The 21016-nt window shown below is 37.0% G+C and overlaps 1 protein-coding gene across 1 annotated transcript in view; it reads right to left on the reverse strand.

Moving 5' to 3' along the window:
* The window catches only part of LOC121381389 (rab11 family-interacting protein 2-like), a 43891-nt gene that overhangs the window by 14719 nt on the left and 8156 nt on the right, over positions 1-21016 (reverse strand). Inside the window, exons 3-7 of the mRNA XM_041510677.1 lie at positions 15846-15884; positions 8855-8957; positions 6167-6295; positions 4735-4889; positions 2909-3033 (exon numbers count right to left, since the gene is read on the reverse strand). Of these exons, the coding sequence (XP_041366611.1) occupies positions 2909-3033; positions 4735-4889; positions 6167-6295; positions 8855-8957; positions 15846-15884 (551 nt within the window). The remainder of the gene's footprint in view (positions 1-2908; positions 3034-4734; positions 4890-6166; positions 6296-8854; positions 8958-15845; positions 15885-21016) is intronic.

Here is a 21016-nt window from a genome sequence, read left to right on the forward strand (position 1 = left end):
TTTTAATTTTATAATACTCTAAAATACATCTCGGAGGTCCTAGTTTTCCACACACTGTCCAAATCACTCCATTCACCCTGTGCTGTCTTACTTTCAGCAGGCCATATTTCTTTTGTTCTGCTATTTTAAAACAACAGTGGCATAGAAAGGTGCTAAAAAGTGGGGCACACACACACACACACACACACACACATACACACACACACACACACACATATATATAAACCATCGCTGCTACTACTGGGTCATGAAAAGTGGGAGGCATATGCCCCCCTTGCACCACTCACCCCTTCTGCTTCCTACACCAGTGAACAATAACAGCACGCCATATTTTACTTCCAATTTTGAGCCCTGAGTTTGATTATTGTGTTGGGCATTAAACTGCAATTCACTAAATCATCTAATAAGAACAGGAGTTTTATTTGGCAAATAGACACATATTTCAAAATAAAGTTGACAAAAGGTTAATTCAAGAAGGAAGGAAATGTTTTATTTAACGACGCACTCAACACTTTTTATTTATGGTTATATGGCATCGGACATATATGGTTAAGGACCACACAGATATTGAGAGAGGAAAGTTGGGCCTAATTCACAAAGGTTTCTTAGGCTCTGCTAGACAACAAAGCAGCCTCTTTGCAAGTCTTTTAGCACTGCACTGCGAGATCGCAAAGTTGCGAGAGTTTAGTGAATTAAAAAAGTAAAGTTTGTTTTATTTAACGATGCCACTAGAGCACATTGATTTTTTATCTTATCATCGGCTATTGGAACATCAAACATATGGTCATTCTGACACTGTTTTTTTTAGAGGAAACCTGCTGTCACCACATAGGATACACTTTTATGACAGGCATCAAGGGATCTTTTATTTGCGCTTTCCACAGGCAGGATAGCAGAAACCATGGCCTTTGTTGAACCAGTTATGGATCACTGGTCGGTGCAAGTGGTTTACACCTACCCATTGAGCCTTGTGGAGCACTCACTCAGGGTTTGGAGTCAGTATCTGGATTAATAATCTCATGCCTCGACTGGGATCCGAACCCAGTACCTACCAGCCTGTAGACCAATGGCCTAACCACGACTCCACCGAGGCCGGTTTTTAGTGAATTAGGCCCCTGCTGTCGCCACTTCATGGGCTACTCTTTTTGATTAGCAGCAAAGGATCTTTTATATGCACCATCCCACAGACAGGGTAGTATGTACATACCACAGCATTTTATATGCCAGTCATGGTGTACTGGCTGGAATGAGAAATAGCTCAATTGGCCCACTGGCAGTGATTGTTAATTCAAGAGTTAGTGTGCATATTATGCCTTTATGTTTTTAAATTTTATTTTTATTTTATTTTTCAAAACTTCAATAAAATCGGGAGACTTTAATGACATGACAACACAACACAAAGTGCACACAGTACTGGTAGTACTGGTTGGAATGGGAAATAATAGAACCACTGGGGAATACTATCATGTAATCTCTAGTAATTTTAAACTGCTTTATTATGCTGTTTATGATGTTTTATAGTAAAGAAAATTAGAAATTCATTGTTATATAATGTTAGTGTGCTTTTATTGTTAAAAAGTATAGTTCTTCCCTAAAACATATCGGCTTTAAAAGTTATTAACAAAAACAGCTATTAGCAGAAAAAATAGAGATATTATTAGAAGTGTTCCTTTGCAAGCAGACAGTGTGGTTACTGGCAAAAAAAGATAAAGAACTTGCACCTTTGAAAAATAAGTGGAAAAACCAACCAACAAAAGATAATAATTTCTGATATAGTGAACAATACTGATCAGTATCTCCCAATCCAAACCTTAATGCCATCAAAAGACTACAGTGTAGAAAGGATGCAATGTCGCATTAGCAGCACATTTTTTGTAAAAAATTTAGACACATCTTTGCAAGTCTTGAATTTGGGACTTTAAAGTTTTACAAGTGTGGTCTCCAGTCAGCATACTTGGACTGAACTGTGGTGTCTGAATCTCTAGCTGAAAGTGATTAAAATTAATTTGAAAATGTTTAACAACATACCAGCATGACCGAACTGTATTAAAATGCATAGCAACATTAGGCAAGCCATGCTACATGTATGTAATAGTCTGTGTGAGACATAAAACATAATTTAAACATGCAGACTGTTAAAAGTCAAAACATTAACCAGTAACACAGTATTGGTAACTCAGTTTAATTTCAAGAAAGTCAGCTTTCACTAGGACCAAAGATTAAAGGCACATACCCTAGTTTTTAAACACCAAGTCATATTTTTTTTACTATTGCAGACGTTTTTGATAACTGAAATCATACTTTACTTAGATTTTATGGTTTAGATTATCAATTTTCGTACATTCGAAGTGTTTTTGGTCATCCTGGTGTTTTAATATCACAAAATGCATTTCTCATATTTTTAAAAATGCATGTGCGTCTGTGAAGTAACATTTAATGAGTCGAGTGTCAGTCTATTTTTAGAGGGTATTTCACCATTTTAAAGTCACAGACTCATGTTTTACTCAATTGTAATGTTATCCAAGTGTGTTACAGGTTTGTAGATTAACTAAACTTAGTGTTAATTTTCACAGGTTAAAACTAGTCTGTCCCTTTAACAAATATAGGAACAGAAAACAGAAAACCTGCTGTTTCCACCTGCCCCCCCCCCCCCCACCCCCCCCCTAAACTGAATAAAACAAATTCTTTGTTCTTTTAAATGTGGTTTCCACCTTTAGCTTATTAGCTGTAAGTGATCTTTTATAATACACTTTTCAACAGACTTGGAAAATGCACACCATGGCTTTTAATATACCAGTCCACTGAAGTTGATCAACCCTGCTACCTACAGTGAGATGTGTTAGCACTAAGCTAGATCCTGTTTCCTGTTTAAAACAAGCAAACATTACAATAAACAAACGTCCCAAACCTCTCTATCATGGCCGAACCCAGCATCACCGGCAAGTCTTGGTTGGCGTCGGTCAGACTTGCTGCCTTCGGGATCCTTGCGATTCTCACGGAACGATCGGTTCTTGTTAATTTTCAGCTTTTCACCTGTGCAAATAATATCAGTATTCTGTTATAAAGTACTGTAAATTGTTCATGAATATAAAAATGACTGCTTTGTAACTTAGAAATGAAAACATATTTTTTTAATTGTTCAAAACCAAGGTGTAGCTAAGATACAAAATGATTTTATGTAATTTCTTGGGATGGGAAAAACCCCAATCAGAGAATGGGTTGAGTAAGGGGGTTTGATCCTATGACCAAACCACCTCAGGTGAGCATCTATCAACTCAGCTCTCTGCGTGTATACAATATATGTATAGCATACTGTAAATGATAAAATATTAGTGACCTTAAAATTTAGTCAAATCAAAATAAATGACACATAAGCAAAATATTTTTTTTAGCAAGATCGGCATACCAGACATTAAAACAAAAGTAAGTTCAAGTTGTAGGGTTGGCTGTGAGAACTTTTCAAATATTCTGATATTACCGTATATTGCCATGTATAAGCCGACCTCTTAGTTTGACTCTAAATATCTAGTACAAAATTATCGCCCTTGTGTATAAGCTGAAGTCATCTTTTGTCCAGCTGTATGCTTGACTTGTGCTTTTCTTGTTCATTGTATTTGTTTTCCCTTTAATTATTACAAACACGGTAATTGCAATCAATGCGGCAATGCTAACATCTACCATGCCGAGAAAAATAATTTAGAACTGATAAAGCATAACAGAAAAAATAAATAATTCAAGCTGTAACAACATATCATTGCACACAAGTAATTAATTTATTCACTGACAGCAAAAAGTAAAATCATTGAGGCATGTTTAATCCCCCACCACACACAGAGAAACAAAAGATCATGCTGTCTGTGACTGCAGTTCACTGTATATGGTATGGTCATGTGACAATAGTGGGAGTAATTATCGTCCTGAAATTCATGTTATGTTTTTTCAGTTGGTAATGTTAATAATGAGCTTAATTTATTTATGGCATTACTTTACAGTTTAATGCACCCTCCCAACAAAACAATAATGTTAGAAATATAATACTTGTTTGAAGAAAAAACACCGTTTTGTATCTTAAATTTGCTATATGAAAGACTGGTCTCAGCACAGGTCAAACAAAGATGGCGGACAGTTGGAACGAATACGTTTTTACCATTGAAATGACAATAAAACAAGTAATTTTTTATTACTATTCATCAAACTTATAATGCATTCAAGAACAAAAAACTGCATAATATTGCATGATGGAGTGTTTTATTTATACTGTGCACAAATTATTGTTACATAATCTGTGAAAGGCTGAGGGTCTGATCAAAATGTACAAGTCACTGTCAGGAGTATTTTCGATTGGAATTTTATGCTCCAATTTGTTGCCTCCATGTATAAGCTGACTCTCTTCTTTTGGAAAGTGTTTCTAGACTTCAAAAGTCGGCTAATACACGGCAATATATGGTATGTATCTTACAGACAACTTAAATTTTAAGAGAAAACTGCAGTGATGTGCAAGCTAATTAACTATTGTTGTTTGGTATACCTATATTTTAACCAACAGTATATAACTATTGTTGTGTGTTCAGTTAATCACTGACAAAACAATCGTAAATTTTTCAGAACAGTCTATTGTATACATGTGTCTTTAAATTTACAGTTGTGAAATATTAGCATTCTGTATGGCATCACTAAATCTGCTACTATTTTATACTCACTAACATTTCCTGATTTACAGTATATATATCTTACCAACAGCTGTGGCGATACTCCTGATAGATGACGACCGTTTCTTCAGCCCGGGAATACTATCAGATTTCTCCACATGGAACGTCAGTTTGATTTCCAGCTCTCCTCGGTATTTATTATCAGGGCCTTTTGATGGCTTGTGTCTCAGAGGAATCCATCTGAAAAAGAAATACAAGCTGCTAGAATTGTTTCATGACAAATAAATAAAATTATGACGCTCATTTTTAAAATGAATATTGTTTAAATATTGATCAAGGATGTGACAGTGAGATGTCAATAGTGACAGAGAGATGTCAATAGTGACAGAGAGATGTCAATAGTGACAGTGAGATGTCAATAGTGACAGTGAGATGTCAATAGTGACAGTGAGATGTCAATCGTGACAGAGGCACCTCACCACCATTCTCTGTGCTGTGTGGGAGCTTAACACAGTCCGCTTTAGGAAATAGGTTGTCACTGAAAAAGTATTATAAAATACTGAAATGCCTTTACAAATCTTTCTTTTATGATCAATACCATGAGTATTCTCTTTACTCAGGATTTTAATGTCTCCAATTTAGGTATACCCAATATACCTATTATAGTGAATTAGAAGTAATGAGTATCTTTAGCAAAGTCTTCATTTCACTTTACAATAAGAGGAGATTGACACAAAAAGAAGAAGATTTCTCCAAACTCAGCCTTTGTAGATTTTTTACAACCATAAAGTGCCTACTGAGAAAGAGAGTGAGACAGAGAGAAAGGGGAAGGACGGAGGGAGGGATGGACAGACGGATGGACAGACAGACAGAAAGAAAAAGAGACACTAACATTTAAGTCTTTATATATACCTTGAAACATTAAATAATCTTTTGTCTTTACTATTAATTCACAAGTAACAAATTCAATTAAATATTTTCAAGTAACATACCTTCCCTCCATTCAACTTATATAGCAACCCCTACAATTGCCCATGGCAATCAGCAATGCTGTGTAGTTTTTAATTCTCCATTGTACTTTTTTCCTTGGACTATATTCTTTCTTTTGTTTTTAACGGCATGTGTTTTTGGACAGACATTTTCTTAATTACAGGGGTTGTGTAGTTAATATGGAACCATTAAATTAAGCACAGCATGTTTAGTCATTACATGAAATGACCCTGCATTAAAATTGTTTTGATTAAAAGGAAAAAGGAGTTAATTCTCTTGACTGGCCCGATCTGTTCTCCATTCTAAGTATTGAAAATATAAAAAATTATGAGGTGCCCTTGTTTTGAGTCAAAGTTTGGAATGTTTACTGTATGTATTTTGTAAGACGCTTTGCAGTGCAAAAGTAGGAATAACACACTTTACTCTTGATGCTCCCGACCTACAGCAATTTATATCTCAATGACGGCAATTGGCGTCAGTGCCGTCAATAAATGAGTCCTGAAATTATAAATAAAAAATACACTTACTGACTCTGTGGCCTCTCTCCCACCTTGTAATCCCATAATGCAACAGACACGTATCCAAGGAAGTCATCTGACAATACCCCACGGTGGTAGAGCGTCACTTCAATTTCCGAATGCATGTGAGGGATGGGCCTGCAAATCGACAATAGAATTTAAAGCTATGTTCATATACACACAAGACAGAATGTCCGTTACAAGACCAGGTATAATTTTTATAACACACCTGGGCCCGTGCTTATAAAAATTTTAAGAGTCCAGACTCAATCTCTAATGTATGGTGTTGTCATGACATTAGACTCTAAAACCAGGCCAGAAACATATCATTCCTACAAGTTGCAAGGGTTTAGTGAATCAGGAACTTTTGGGTGTTTTTTTTTATCCCACTGTCCCCTTTCCTTTCTCTCCTTTGAATTCCATCTTATTTCTACCCGATCTGGCAACTCCTATCTTTCAACTTCTTTTGCTGTCCACCTCCACATCCCAGTTCTTGTCTCTCCAACCGTGACAGGTGCTGACCTGCCATTCCCCATCAGCTTTTAGCTGTGGGCTTAGTCTGACCACTTCGGGCAGTGTTCAGTAGATACTTCTGGCATTGTTAAGAGGCACCCCTACAACCAGTAGTCGTTAGTTAGTGCCGTGGGTCAGACCAGCTTTATTAGCAGCAGAGGACAAGGATGCCAGGTGGGTGCAGGGATATACACAGAGACTGCACCCATGGAGGAAGCTGAGACAGGTAGGCGATGGTGTGGACAGCTCAGAAGACAGAGTCTGAGAAAACTGACAGAAAGGGTTGAAACAGGTTGAAATCATTGGAGAAATTGGAAAGTTTTTAACATTAAGATAATGAGAATGATAGGCAGAGTGTGGCAGAGGGTGATAGATGAGAAAGATGAGAAAGATGAATGAATGTGTGAGCCAGCTTTGACGGGATCTGAACCACTGTCATCAGCTTTAAATCAGGAAATGTTAGCAAATATTTCATGCTGCTAAATTTAAAGAGACATACAACGGACTGTTCCAAAAAACATTTGTGCACAGATTTGTCTGTGGTTACATACTGTTGGTTAAACCAAAAGGATAGCAAACAGCAGTAGTTAGTTACATGTAGCATGCACATTACTGCAATTTTCTACTAAATACTAAGCTGTATAACATCATGATTCATCAAAAACATTATTTCAGGTGATCCTACAACTTAAGCTCATTCGTTTTTTAGTTTCTGATATGTTGACCTTGCTAAAGTTTTATGTCGCTAATATGTTACTTAATTAAATTTCGCTAACTTGTAAGATCAGTAATATTTCATGATTTACAGTATATAGATACAGAAAAATGTACTGGTCTGTTTTTACCTGACTGCATTAAGTATTGTTTAAAAAACGTGGCTGTTAGTCAGTTAATATGAAAAATGTACTGGTCTGTTTTTACCTGACTGCATTAAGTATTGTTTAAAAAACGTGGCTGTTAGTCAGTTAATATGAAAAATGTACTGGTCTGTTTTTACCTGACTGCATTAAGTATTGTTTAAAAAACGTGGCTGTTAGTCAGTTAATATGAAAATTCTGCATATGTAAGTAAAATGAAAAGTATTTCATGTTGGAATCTGTCATTGGGCTATTTCTCGTTCAAACCAGTGCACCACGACTGGTATATCAAAGACCGTGGTATATCCTGTCTGTGATATGGTGTATATAAAAGATCCCTGGCTACTAATGGAAAAATGTAGCAGGTTTCCTCTTTTAGACTATATGTCAAAAGTACCAAATGTTTGACATCCAATAACTGATGATTAATAAATCAATATGCTCTAGTGGTATCATTAAACAAAACAAACTTTTCACTGTCATTAAAACAAATAAAACTGCTTTCATCACAATTTACTAGCTCCCTACATTTGTGCGGCATCCCACTACCTTCATCAGGGTTTGCAATTCTCTCAATTCTTTGCATTACGTTCATCTTTATTAGTAGCCATTATTATTCCCTGATGAAGGAGGATGGGCGGGACGTAGCCCAGTGGTAAAGTGCTTGCTTGATGCGCGGTCGGTTTGGGATCGACCCCCGTCAGTGGGCCCATTGGGCTATTTCTCGCTCCAGCCAGTGCACCAGGACTGGTATGTGTTATCATGTCTATTGGATGGTGCATATAAAAGATCCCTCACTGCTAATCGAAAAGAGTGGCCCATGAAGTGGCGACAGCGGGTTTTCCTTTCTCAATAACCGAGTGGTCCTTAACCATATGTCTGACGACATATTACCATAAATAAAATGTGTTGAGTGTGTTGTTAAATAAACCATTTCCTTCTTCCTTCTTTTGATGAAGGAGAGATGCCACTGAAATGTAGGGAGCTTGCAAATTGTGATTTTTGTTTAGAACGTTTTCCATTTTGGGATTTTCATAGTGTTTTATTAATAAATTAATTTTTAAGTCTTTTAGACAACTGGCTGGCTACAGATATGAATGGAACTGTGTAAAATGGACTTGAGACTTCAACTTTTATTGTGGAACTTTATATTCACAATGAAATAACCAACTGTACCATTCCAGATTCTACAGCATTTTTGGATCCACTGTTTTGGGAATTTTTTTCTTCTATTTTTCTTTATTATTCATTTACTTGTCTTGAACTGTGTGCATAGCAGTTAATTACTGCGATGGTTATCTGACAGTAGCCAGTAAACTGGACTTACAGGTCACACTCCTCAAACCACTCTGGATTGTGAGCATTCTTAATGGTGGACGTCTGGTACTTCTCCTTGCCAAGCTGTATCTGCACAAACACGTCATTGTTACCTGCAATGAAAGACAATACATTACAAACACATCATTGTTACCTGCAATGAAAGACAATACATTACAAACACATCATTGTTACCTGCAATGAAATTCCAATATGAGCTACTATTCGGCAAATAAAATCCAAAATTAAGCATTAGCTCCCCCTTTCTCTTTTGATGAACCATTCCAAAATGCATCAAAATTACTTCAAGAAATTTGTGCAATCTTTTACTATCTTTTATATTTTAAATTCAATAGCACCAAAAATTCCCCGCCTGCTACCGACCCCGGTCAGGATGCTGGTGCACTATTGCACTTGCCAGCATGGACGGTTCCCTCTCCCACCCATCCCAAACCCATTTCCTGTCCTGGATGGAGAAGCCGGCCCAGACTGACACCTGCACCCATGACAGGTGAATTTTTCACCATGGCCAATGAATTTTCAAATCCACTGGCCCCATGGCAATTGAATTTTCAAATCCACTGGCCCCTTGGCAAGTGAATTTTTAAATCCACTGGCCCCATGGCAAGTCGATTTTTTTTAAATTCTAGAACCTCTGAACCATTATAATGATTGAAGGTGCTGTTGTCAGCACACACATTAGCTGTCTGTCCTGGTCTTGGGTCAATAGTTAGTAGTTTGTGGTCAATGAGGAAGAAGTCAGTGTAGTATGCTGGTACATGTATGAAAACCCAGCATCTAGTACATGGTACCAGGCTTAAGACTACTGGTTTAACCAATATGCTATTAAAGCTAAATGTCAGCATTAGAATTAATCACTTGTCTGTTTGTCCTGACAAATAAAAATCAGCTCGGACAAACAAAATGTACCTCAATGGTTGTCCAGTGGACAAGTAAAAATATTCAATGTGTTTCATTTTGAGCAATCAAAAATATTCTCCTTGTACTCGAATAACACAAACCATTTATTTGGACAAGTGAAAATACTGGAAGACAAGTAGATGTTTAAATGTATTTGTCCGGTGGACCAGTGAAAAATTCAGCTTATTTCTACCACTGCATGTACATGTAGTGATCTGTAATGTGCATATTGAAACAGGTCCTTTATAGCATGTTTAGATGTATTTGTCCGGTGGACCAGTGAAAAATTCAGCTTATTTCTACCACTGCATGTACATGTAGTGATCTATAATGTGCATATTGAAACAGGTCCTTTATAGCATGTTTAGATGTATTTGTCCGGTGGACCAGTGAAAAATTCAGCTTATTTCTACCACTGCATGTAGTGATCTATAATGTGCATATTGAAACAGGTCCTTTATAGCATGTTTAGATGTATTTGTCCGGTGGACCAGTGAAAAATTCAGCTTATTTCTACCACTGCATGTAGTGATCTATAATGTGCATATTAAAACAGGTCCTTTATAGCATGTTTAGATGTATTTGTCCGGTGGACCAGTGAAAAATTCAGCTTATTTCTACCACTGCATGTAGTGATCTATAATGTGCATATTAAAACAGGTCCTTTATAGCATGTTTAGATGTATTTGTCCGGTGGACCAGTGAAAAATTCAGCTTATTTCTACCACTGCATGTAGTGATCTATAATGTGCATATTAAAACAGGTCCTTTATAGCATGTTTAGATGTATTTGTCTGGTGGACCAGTGAAAAATTCAGCTTATTTCTACCACTGCATGTAGTGATCTATAATGTGCATATTAAAACAGGTCCTTTATAGCATGTTTAGATGTATTTGTCCGGTGGACCAGTGAAAAATTCAGCTTATTTCTACCACTGCATGTAGTGATCTATAATGTGCATATTAAAACAGGTCCTTTATAGCATGTTTAGATGTATTTGTCCGGTGGACCAGTGAAAAATTCAGCTTATTTCTACCACTGCATGTAGTGATCTATAATGTGCATATTAAAACAGGTCCTTTATAGCATGTTTAAATGTATTTGTCCGGTGGACCATTGAAAAATTCAGCTTATTTCTACCACTGCATGTAGTGATCTATAATGTGCATATTAAAACAGGTCCTTTATAGCATGTTTAGATGTATTTGTCCGGTGGACCATTGAAAAATTCAGCTTATTTCTACCACTGCATGTAGTGATCTATAATGTGCATATTAAAACAGGTCCTTTATAGCATGTTTAGATGTATTTTTCCGGTGGACCAGTGAAAAATTCAGCTTATTTCTACCACTGCATGTAGTGATCTATAATGTGCATATTAAAACAGGTCCTTTATAGCATGTTTAGATGTATTTGTCCGGTGGACCATTGAAAAATTCAGCTTATTTCTACCACTGCATGTAGTGATCTATAATGTGCATATTAAAACAGGTCCTTTATAGCATGTTTAGATGTATTTGTCCGGTGGACCAGTGAAAAATTCAGCTTATTTCTACCACTGCATGTAGTGATCTATAATGTGCATATTAAAACAGGTCCTTTATAGCATGTTTAGATGTATTTGTCCGGTGGACCAGTGAAAAATTCAGCTTATTTCTACCACTGCATGTAGTGATCTATAATGTGCATATTAAAACAGGTCCTTTATAGCATATTCAACTGTACATGTACATGTACCAGAACTAGCTCCTGGGTTAGTAAAACATTTCACCAAATTATCTATTGAACTTCAAAAATTACAGAAAGCCAGTTATTTTCTAACAAAATGTCAATTATAGTATGAAATTATTTTGCCAAATTCAAATAAAATTAGCCAATTGCTTTTAAAATTCGCAATTGGCGAATTTGGTGAGTGCCAGAGCTAGCCCTGATGTACTGGTTCCCTACAACCCACTTTGCCTACAACCCACTTTGCCTACAACCCACTTTGCCTACACCCATGTTGCCTACACTCAGTTTGCCTACAGTGTGAATACCGGTAAGTGATATCCCCAGTTCATAGTGGTACAATCCCTATTATTTTGTGTCTCAAACCAATATAAAAACATTGTATTATATAAACAATTAAGATTATAATGAACATAAGTAATGTAATTGGGGCTTAGTTGCGCAAAAGTGATTTCATGCTCTTTATGGTGATTATGGTGATCCCATACTGTGATTTTTAATAAGTGATCAAACTTAAATGGCCTTCATGATTCTCTGATATAGGATTAAAGTTAAACTTTAAATTTGTACGTAATATTTGTGAGGTCATTTTAATAGTTTAATTGTTTTTGTTGTGTAATGTTAATCGTTTTTATAATAAAATATGTGTTTGTCATATTATTTTGTCATGTTATTTTTATACATAGGGACCATACATGGAATGTTCCACTTTTAAGTGGGGATGGCATCTTTTCATACCGAGTGTAGGCAAAATGAGTGTAGGCAAACTGGGTTGTAGGCAAAATGGGAGGACACCGATGTACTTTGGTTTGGAGATGGCCAGGTGTAGTTTGGGGGTACAGAAGAGCTATATTCTTTCAACACAATGCTACATTAAGATTGTTATCAGGCTAATAATGTCAATTTTATGTTGTTGTTGCAATAACAAAGTAGTTAGTCCATTGACAAAATATGTGTCAAGTATACTAACCTATCTTGTAAGTAGATGTAAAAACCCATTTTCACATAATGCTTGATGATCGAGTTACAAAGCAGACATTAAACAGGAACATGGGGCCACCTTTTGAAGCAGCTATTTTACTACACTCCCAGATCATCCAACATAATATAAACAGACCTGTAGTAGCCTCCTATTTTAAAGGTGCTGTTTTAAAGTCACATAATGGCAGCTTCCCACTTGGCCAACATTATTCATTAACATTTGCTTTGAAATATAACATTCAACGACATGTCCATTAAACATTTATAAGCAAATACTTCAATCTACTAGTAGAAAATGTTTTATTGAAGAATATTTAGATGATGTCTGATGGAATTGGGAATGCTCAGTTGTGGCTATAACACTAACATTATGCTAGCAGATTTTGCCAACAAGTTTGTCATCTTTGTGCAACTCATCCGTCTCTGATGACCCTATGTAGTTGCTGACAATCAACTTGCCAGATTTTGTGGATACTCCGATTTGTTAAGATTTGATAACAGACATGAATGTGAGTTTTTCAAAAAAAAAGAATTCAGAAATTTTATAACTGGTGGTCAGGTACTGACATGGGTCCTAGGGTTAGAGTTGCATAATGGTCTAATTGATGGTCAGGTACTGACATGGGTCCTAGGGTTAGAGTTGCACAATGGTCTAAATGGTAGTCAGGTACTAACATAGGTCCTAGGGTTAGAGTTGCACAATGATCTAAATGGTGGTCAGGTACTAACATGGGTCCTAGGGTTAGAGTTGCACAATGATCTAAATGGTGGTCAGGTACTGACATGGGCACTAGGGTTAGAGTTGCACAATGATCTAAATGTTGGTCAGGTACTGACATGGGCACTAGGGTTAGAGTTGCACAATGGTCTAAATGTTGGTCAGGTACTGACATGGGCACTAGGGTTAGAGTTGCACAATGGTCTAAATGGTGGTCAGGTACTGACATGGGTCCTAGGGTTAGAGTTGCACAATGGTATAAATGGTGGCCAGCATTCAGAATGTTAAAGTTTGTTTTGTTTAACGACACCACTAGAGCACACTGATTTATTAATCATTGGCTATTGGATGTCAAACATTTGGTAATTCTGACAGTCTTAGAGAGGAAACCCGCTATATTTTTCCATTAGTAGCAACAGCTCTTTTATATGCACCATCCCATAGCACATACCATGTGCTTTGATATACCAGTCATGGTGCACTGTCTGAAAGAAAATGGTTTATTTAATGACACACTCAACACATTTTATATACAGCTATATGGTGTCGGACATATGGTTAAGGACTACACAGATACTGAGGGAGGAAACCCACTGTCGCCACTTCATGAGCTACTCTTTTCAATTAGCAGCAAGGGATCTTTTATATGCACTACCCCATAGACAGGATAGCACATACCACAGTCTTTGATGTACCAGTCGTTGTGCACTGGCTGGAGCAAGAAATAGCCCAATGGGCCCACCGACAGGGATCGATCCCAAACCGACCGCGCATCAAGTAAGCACTTTGCCACTGGACTACGTCTCACCCCATCAGCGTCTTGAATTAGAATTTGTCCATTGGGCCCACCAATGGAATCGATCCTAAACTGACCATGCATCAGGCGAATGCATTACCACTGGGCTACGTCTGCCCCTTTATTCAGGATGTATACAAAGTATCTGCCAAAATAATAACTTACATTTTGTATGGAAAATATGGACATTTTTTGGTAAACAGCAGAAAACCCAGAAAGACTATACTGACGATTAAAAATATGGAATTCCAGAAAATGTTTATCTCTGATAAGACATGAACCTAGTTGTACTGAAATGACCCGGTTTATAGTGTTCAATCACAGTACAATTTCAACATTCCTGCTCCTGGTCCTACCTTTACTATCTGTACTTTCTATAAACACATCAGGGCTACTGAATCATCTTGATGCCAGGCCATTCTGAACGTTTTGACAGATCATGTAGTATTTATTCATTTCCAGAAGAAAAAAATCTGATTAATTAGAGCTCCAAACTTGTAAATAATTATGCAGGTTGTACTATACCAAATAAAATCCAACAGGTGACAATGTTAACATATGTCACTACAAATATTAACAATAAATATGAAAACTACAAGTACAACCCTTCCACTAGAGTATCAGCTGAAAAAGTAGAACCTTTGATACAAAACACCTGGTTTCGAACAAAATGTAATTGTAGCACTTAAGTTTTACATGTACCCCATGCATCTTTCAAGCACAAGACACTGACACAGTGGTACTGGATGAAACAAAATTGCATACATTTATTGTCCAGATCTGGTAGTATTAAATGCTCTATTAAAAGTTAAATGCATTTCAAATTTTGACTTAGCCAGATGTAATTTGGTATATTGCTACTTGATTTAGCTTCATGCATGGCTACATTAACAAGTTACGGTCAGATCCTAATATATACATATATACAGTGGACTCTTTTTTCTAAACCGGACTCACTTCGTACCGTCGAAATTGTCTGGTTTACATAGAGGACCGGTTTAGACAGAGTTCATCCAAAGTTATGGTTCTTGAATGATCGACAACTCGCAATCAACAATGACATTTGAACCCATGGATGGTTGGGAAACACAGTCATACAAGCCAGACTTGCAATCAATTACTTCACAGACATAAAAAATATACCCAAAGGGACATTCCTGAGTTTGCTGCAAGATTTTATCCACTAACAGAGACTTTTTAATGATTGTAATTACATATCAAATATATTTTTCTGCATAAAATATTAGTGGCTGCATATTAAACGTGTTTCTGGTTGTTCTAATATTTGTACTAGGTTAAATTTCATTTTATTTCCTAAAACATTATTTATTCGTACGTATGAAATTATTTGAATACAAAATCCAGATCTAACGGCCTACCGCAATAAGAGTAAACTTCACACAAGTGTGATTACATTTTGTATTTGATCTTGCTACGGTGTCCTGATTACTTGGCAAGTGATGATCGTTGTCCAACTAATTAAGCAGCCTGTCGTTCAGTAAAATCTCAATCCGGTGTAGACAAAAGTAATTAATGCATGAACGGTTTTTTCGTTCTTGATTTTTGATCCGGAGTCTGGAGTAGACAGAATACAGATTAGGCAGAGATTTATACCTAAGAGATAAACAGTAGCTGGACAGGGCTTTAGAAATGGACTGGTTTACGCAGAGATCCAGATTACACAGAATCCGGTTTAGACAAGAGTCCACCGTGTGTGTGTGTGTGTGTGTGTGTGTGTGTGTATGTGGGTGTGTGTATGTGTATGTGTGTTTGAGTTGGTTTAATGACACACACACACACACACACACACACACACACTGTATATTACATAATAAAATGACTATTGTGTATCTTACCTCCTTTCCCTTTCGGTATAAGATTCCTGGCCCGGAGTACTGAAAAATTAAGAAGTAAATATTGTAATTCATTAAACACAAAAGATACAATTTCATGGTACAAACGATCTCAAAGATAAAGCCATAAATATATATAATTAAAGCCTGGCACAATGCCAAATTTAGATCTGTTCCACCAGCCTAAACATACAGTGTACATATATTGTAGTGGGTGTATATCTGACAAGGATTTAGTTATCAGTTTTGGCACCAAATACACTTTCATATTCATGTAGGTTTTATCATACATCAATATATAACAAAATAGTTTCCACAATCCAGAAATATTTTTAATTTTGGATATATTTTTTGAAAACACAGCATACTGTTCCAATTAAAAATACAATTATGTTTTAACTGATAAAAATGAGTAGTGTTTTATCTTATTAACATAATGCAGGTGTATAAGAAACGAACTATGGCTACCTGGTTGAAATTATTATCATATTATTGTCATATTAGTGTCAGGGCTTCTAGATTATGGTAGCCCTACTCCCATGGCTAGTGATATTCAGTGTTGGGCTAGTAAATAACTAATGTTGCCATGCCCGACTGCTAGTGAAGAGATGATTTCCAAAATGTGATATACACCAATTTCTAAATTTAGGATTTAGCCATGAAAGCATATTGATTTTAATACAACTCGGTAATATATAACAATAGAGTTTCCGTCAAAATACAACACTGAACAGGAGCTTAAAACTGTGCTTCAGGTGATATGCACTACATGTATATCATGCCACAGTAAAATCATGTTTTTCTCAAAATTTTGTAAATGGATATTTAGCATTTTGGAAATGAACACTATATATTAACCCTGGCTTAAAACTGATACTGCATGCCATCAAGTCTGGATATAAACAATAACTTACGAGTTAAAATGAATTACGGATTATCTGTCCCAAGTGAAATTAATGTAGTCAGTCATGAGTGTTAGCGAGTGACTGACAAATTAATTTCACGAGGGACAGATAATCCGTAATTCTGAGTATCAAGTGGGTTATTGTATTTATTACCCACAGAGTAAATAGTTTGGAAAACTAAACTTTAAACTTCTTACATGACACAAACTATATAATATACAAGACGTGAAAGTCTGAGGAAACTGATGACATCACTAAAGAAAAGCAATGATGTCAAAAGCTATCTTTAGGTACATTCACTGTTGTTTGTAAAATATCATCAACGAGAGACTTGACAGTTGAGGAACCCTATGGTAAAGTAAAGTTTGTTTTATTTAACGACGCCACTAGAGCACATAGATTTTTTATCTTATCATCGGCTATTGGACATTAAACATATGGTCATTCTGATACTGTTTTAGAGGAAACCCGCTCTCGCCACATAGGCTACTCTTTTTACAACAGGCAGCAAGGGATCTTTTATTTGCACTTCTCACAGGCAGGATAGCACAAACCATGGCCTTTGTTGAACCAGTTATGGATCACTGGTCGGTGCAAGTGGTTTACACCTACCCATTGAGCCTTGCGGAGCACTCACTCAGGGTTTGGAGTCAGTATCTGGATTAAAAATCCCATGCCTCGACTGGGATCCGAACCCAGTACCTACCAGCCTGTAGACCGATGGCCTAACCACGACACCACCGATGCCGGTTGGAACCCTATGGCGTCACCAAACTAACATCATGACATCAGTGGGGAAAGATAGAAAATATATTCAGCCGCATCTCACTGCCCATATGGGTAATAAAGTAAAGTATCATCGAGGAAAGAAAGAAAAGGAATGTTGGTTTAATGACACCTCTGCACATTTTTATCTATGGCTATTTGGTGTGTAGCATATATGGATATTTTGACATGTGGTTGAGAGAGATTAAAATAGATGAAACCTGCTGCTGCCACATATGGGCTCTTCCTACTAATAAAGCAGCTAGAGATCTTTTATATACAAAATATACACTTCCCATACAGACAGGATTGTCCATACCAGTCTTTGATGGACCAGTTATAGGGCACCAGTTGCAAGTTCAGTCAGCTAACGTATAGCTGATGTTCGCAAAATAACGACACCATTAGAGCACACTGACTTATTAATCATCGGCCATTGGATGTCAAACATTTGGTAATTTTGGTGTATAGTCTTAAAGAGTGGAAACCCATTACATTTTTCCTTTAGTAACAAAGGATCTTTTATATGCACCATCATACAGATAGCATTATAGCACATATCATGGCCTTTGATATACCAGTCGTGGTGCAATGGCTGGAATAAGAAATAGCCCAATGGGCCCACCGATGGGAGATCAAACCTAGACCAAGTGAGTCCTTCACCACTAGGCTATGTCCCACCCATCATGTCCGACAGCTGGACTGTTCCTGCTGGGTGAAAATTAAAGGGAAGGGGGTTCAACCCTCCACCCCACCTCACCTGCACACCACCCCCCCCCCCTCCCACTCCCCCCAAAAAAACAAAAAAACTACACACATTAAAATACATTTCAAAGCTTGGTTGCCTGTATATCGCTGTGCATGTTGTACTAGCAGACTCTATTGATAGGCCAATTTCCCCTTACAATGTCCAACAATATCTAGTACAAAAATGTTAGTATGATGTAGGCATTTGTTTTGGTGTACTGATCAAAGTACATAAGTTATGTTTTGATAAATATACCGGTACACACAAAATACAGTGACAGATCAACAAGATTTGTATGTGAGGAAGGGTCATCATTTTAGGATTAACTTGCAAAAGCACGTGACAAATGTATTGTGACACAAGATTCAAACAAAACATGATATACAAACACAAACATAGGATAAGAAAGTAATACACATTTTATATACACCAAGGAGATTATCCAACACAGTAGGAATATCAAAGTAATTTGTTTCTATTCTTTTTCTACTTGCCTAGCCTAAAACAAATAAAGGAAGACAGTAGGCAATAAACAAATGAGAGAAGAGAAGGGAGCTCAGTAAAAAGAATGGACCACGGTACAGTAATATACAGACAGGTTTCTATTTTGAGATTTCAAAATACAGTAGAATCTCGTTGGGTCAAACTCGGAAGGGTTGAATAAACCACATCGCTCAAACCAAAAACAAAGTCCCGAGTTACACTTACACAATGTTGACTGAATGGTTAGGTCGAACTACTCGATGGGTGGAACACTTACTGGAGCACTGAGGGGGTTCGAGCCAACAGGATTTAACTGTTTGTGATAATAAATGTATACATGTATGTACATCAATATCATGTTCAAGGAGGGCAAGTGATGACGGTCACTTGCTAGCCTGGCTTTTTCACCTACAAATTTACATGTATAACATTGAAAGTTAAAAGTGAAAGTCTGTTTTGTTTAAAAACACCGCTAGAGCACACTAATTTCTTAAACATTGTCTATTAGATGTAGAATATTTGCTAATTTTGAATTAGTCAGAGAGAGAGAAATGTTTTATTTAATGACACACTTAACACATTTTATTTACGGTTATATGGCGTCAGACATATGGTTAAGGACCACACAGATATTGAGAGAGGAAACCCACTGTCGCCACTGCATGGGCTACTCTTTTCGATTAGCAGCAAGGGATCTTTTATATGCACCATCCCACAGACAGGATAGTACATACCATGGCCTTTGTTACACCAGTTGTGGAGCACTGGCTGGAGCGAGAAATATACCAATGGGCAATCGATCTAGTCGCGCATCAGGCGAGCGCTGTACCACTGAGCTACGTCCCGCCCCCAGTCTTAGAGAGAACACCATGTATATTTCTCCAATTATTAGCAAGGGATATTTTATATGCACCATCCCACAGACAGGATAGTGCATACCACAGCTTTTGGTATACCAATCGTGGTACACTGGCTGGAACGAGAAATAGATGTTTGGACCCACCAATGGGAATTGATCCCAGACTGACCACGCATCAGGCGAATGCTTTACCACTGGGCTGCATCCTGCCCACTAAAGTTAAATGAATGTGATATTATAGAAGATGATGGTACCAGTCAAATTATTTTTAAGTGATCGGACTCTTGAATAGGCCTCAGATGAACTACATGTAGTTGTTAAACAATCTTATCGGCCTCAGCGGTGTATTGGTTAAGACATCGGATATAAGGGGGGTAGGTAATGGGTTCACAGCCTGGTACCGGCTCCCACCCAGAGCGAGTTTAAACAACTCAGTTGGAACATGTAGGTACACCGACTTCTCTCTCTCATTAACAACTAACCACTATCCTGGATAGACAGCCTAGTTAGCTGAGGTCTGTGTCCATGACATCATACTTGAACCTTAATTGGATATAAGCACAAACATACATTGAAATTAATGTTAAACAATGGACAATAAATAAATGACAATGTCAACACAGAAATCAGGTACAGAAATGACTTTACTGACAGCCAGCAAAAATTATCTGGAAGCAGGCTATACAATGAAGAATCCAAACTGGTACAGATAACAGCCAGTAAAGAGGTATTACTAATGATGAGCTACTTGATGCAGGTGATGAAAGCCGCAGTGTGTCAAGGGTCACTTGAATGAACAAACATGACAGCTAGATAAACAGCTAACACACAATAACCATGTTCCCTGTCCCAGAATCAGCCGTGTGGCATTTCATGCAGCTATGGCTGGAATTTTATCGCAGGCAGGCAGGCCCACTTTGAAACACAATATTTATGTATCTAACTACAAAGGCTCCTCCAACTGAATGAATGAACAACTTTATGAATGAATGAATGAATGAATTGATGGGAATGATCAAATGAATGAATGAATGAATGAATGAATAAATGAATGAATAAATGAATAAATGAATGAATAAATGAATAAATGAATGAATAAATGAATGAATAAATGAAAGAATGGATGAATGAAATAATTTAACAAAAAAGAGTTTTGTTTAACAACATCACTATTTAGCAACACCACTAGAGCACACTGATTCATTAATCATCTTAGAGGAAACCCAATTTATTTTTCCATTACAGGAAGGGATCTTTTATATACACTTTCTCACAAACAGGACAGTACATAGCAGTCTTTGAGGAAAAACACAATCGGATAATGGAGCAACTGAGGTGATTCAATCCTACAATGCTCTGAAGCCATATAACCGTAAATAAAATGTGCTGAGTGCATTGTTAAATAAAACATTCC

The sequence above is a fragment of the Gigantopelta aegis genome, chromosome 9 (genome assembly GCF_016097555.1).
Source record: "Gigantopelta aegis isolate Gae_Host chromosome 9, Gae_host_genome, whole genome shotgun sequence".
Lineage (NCBI taxonomy): Eukaryota > Metazoa > Mollusca > Gastropoda > Neomphalida > Peltospiridae > Gigantopelta > Gigantopelta aegis.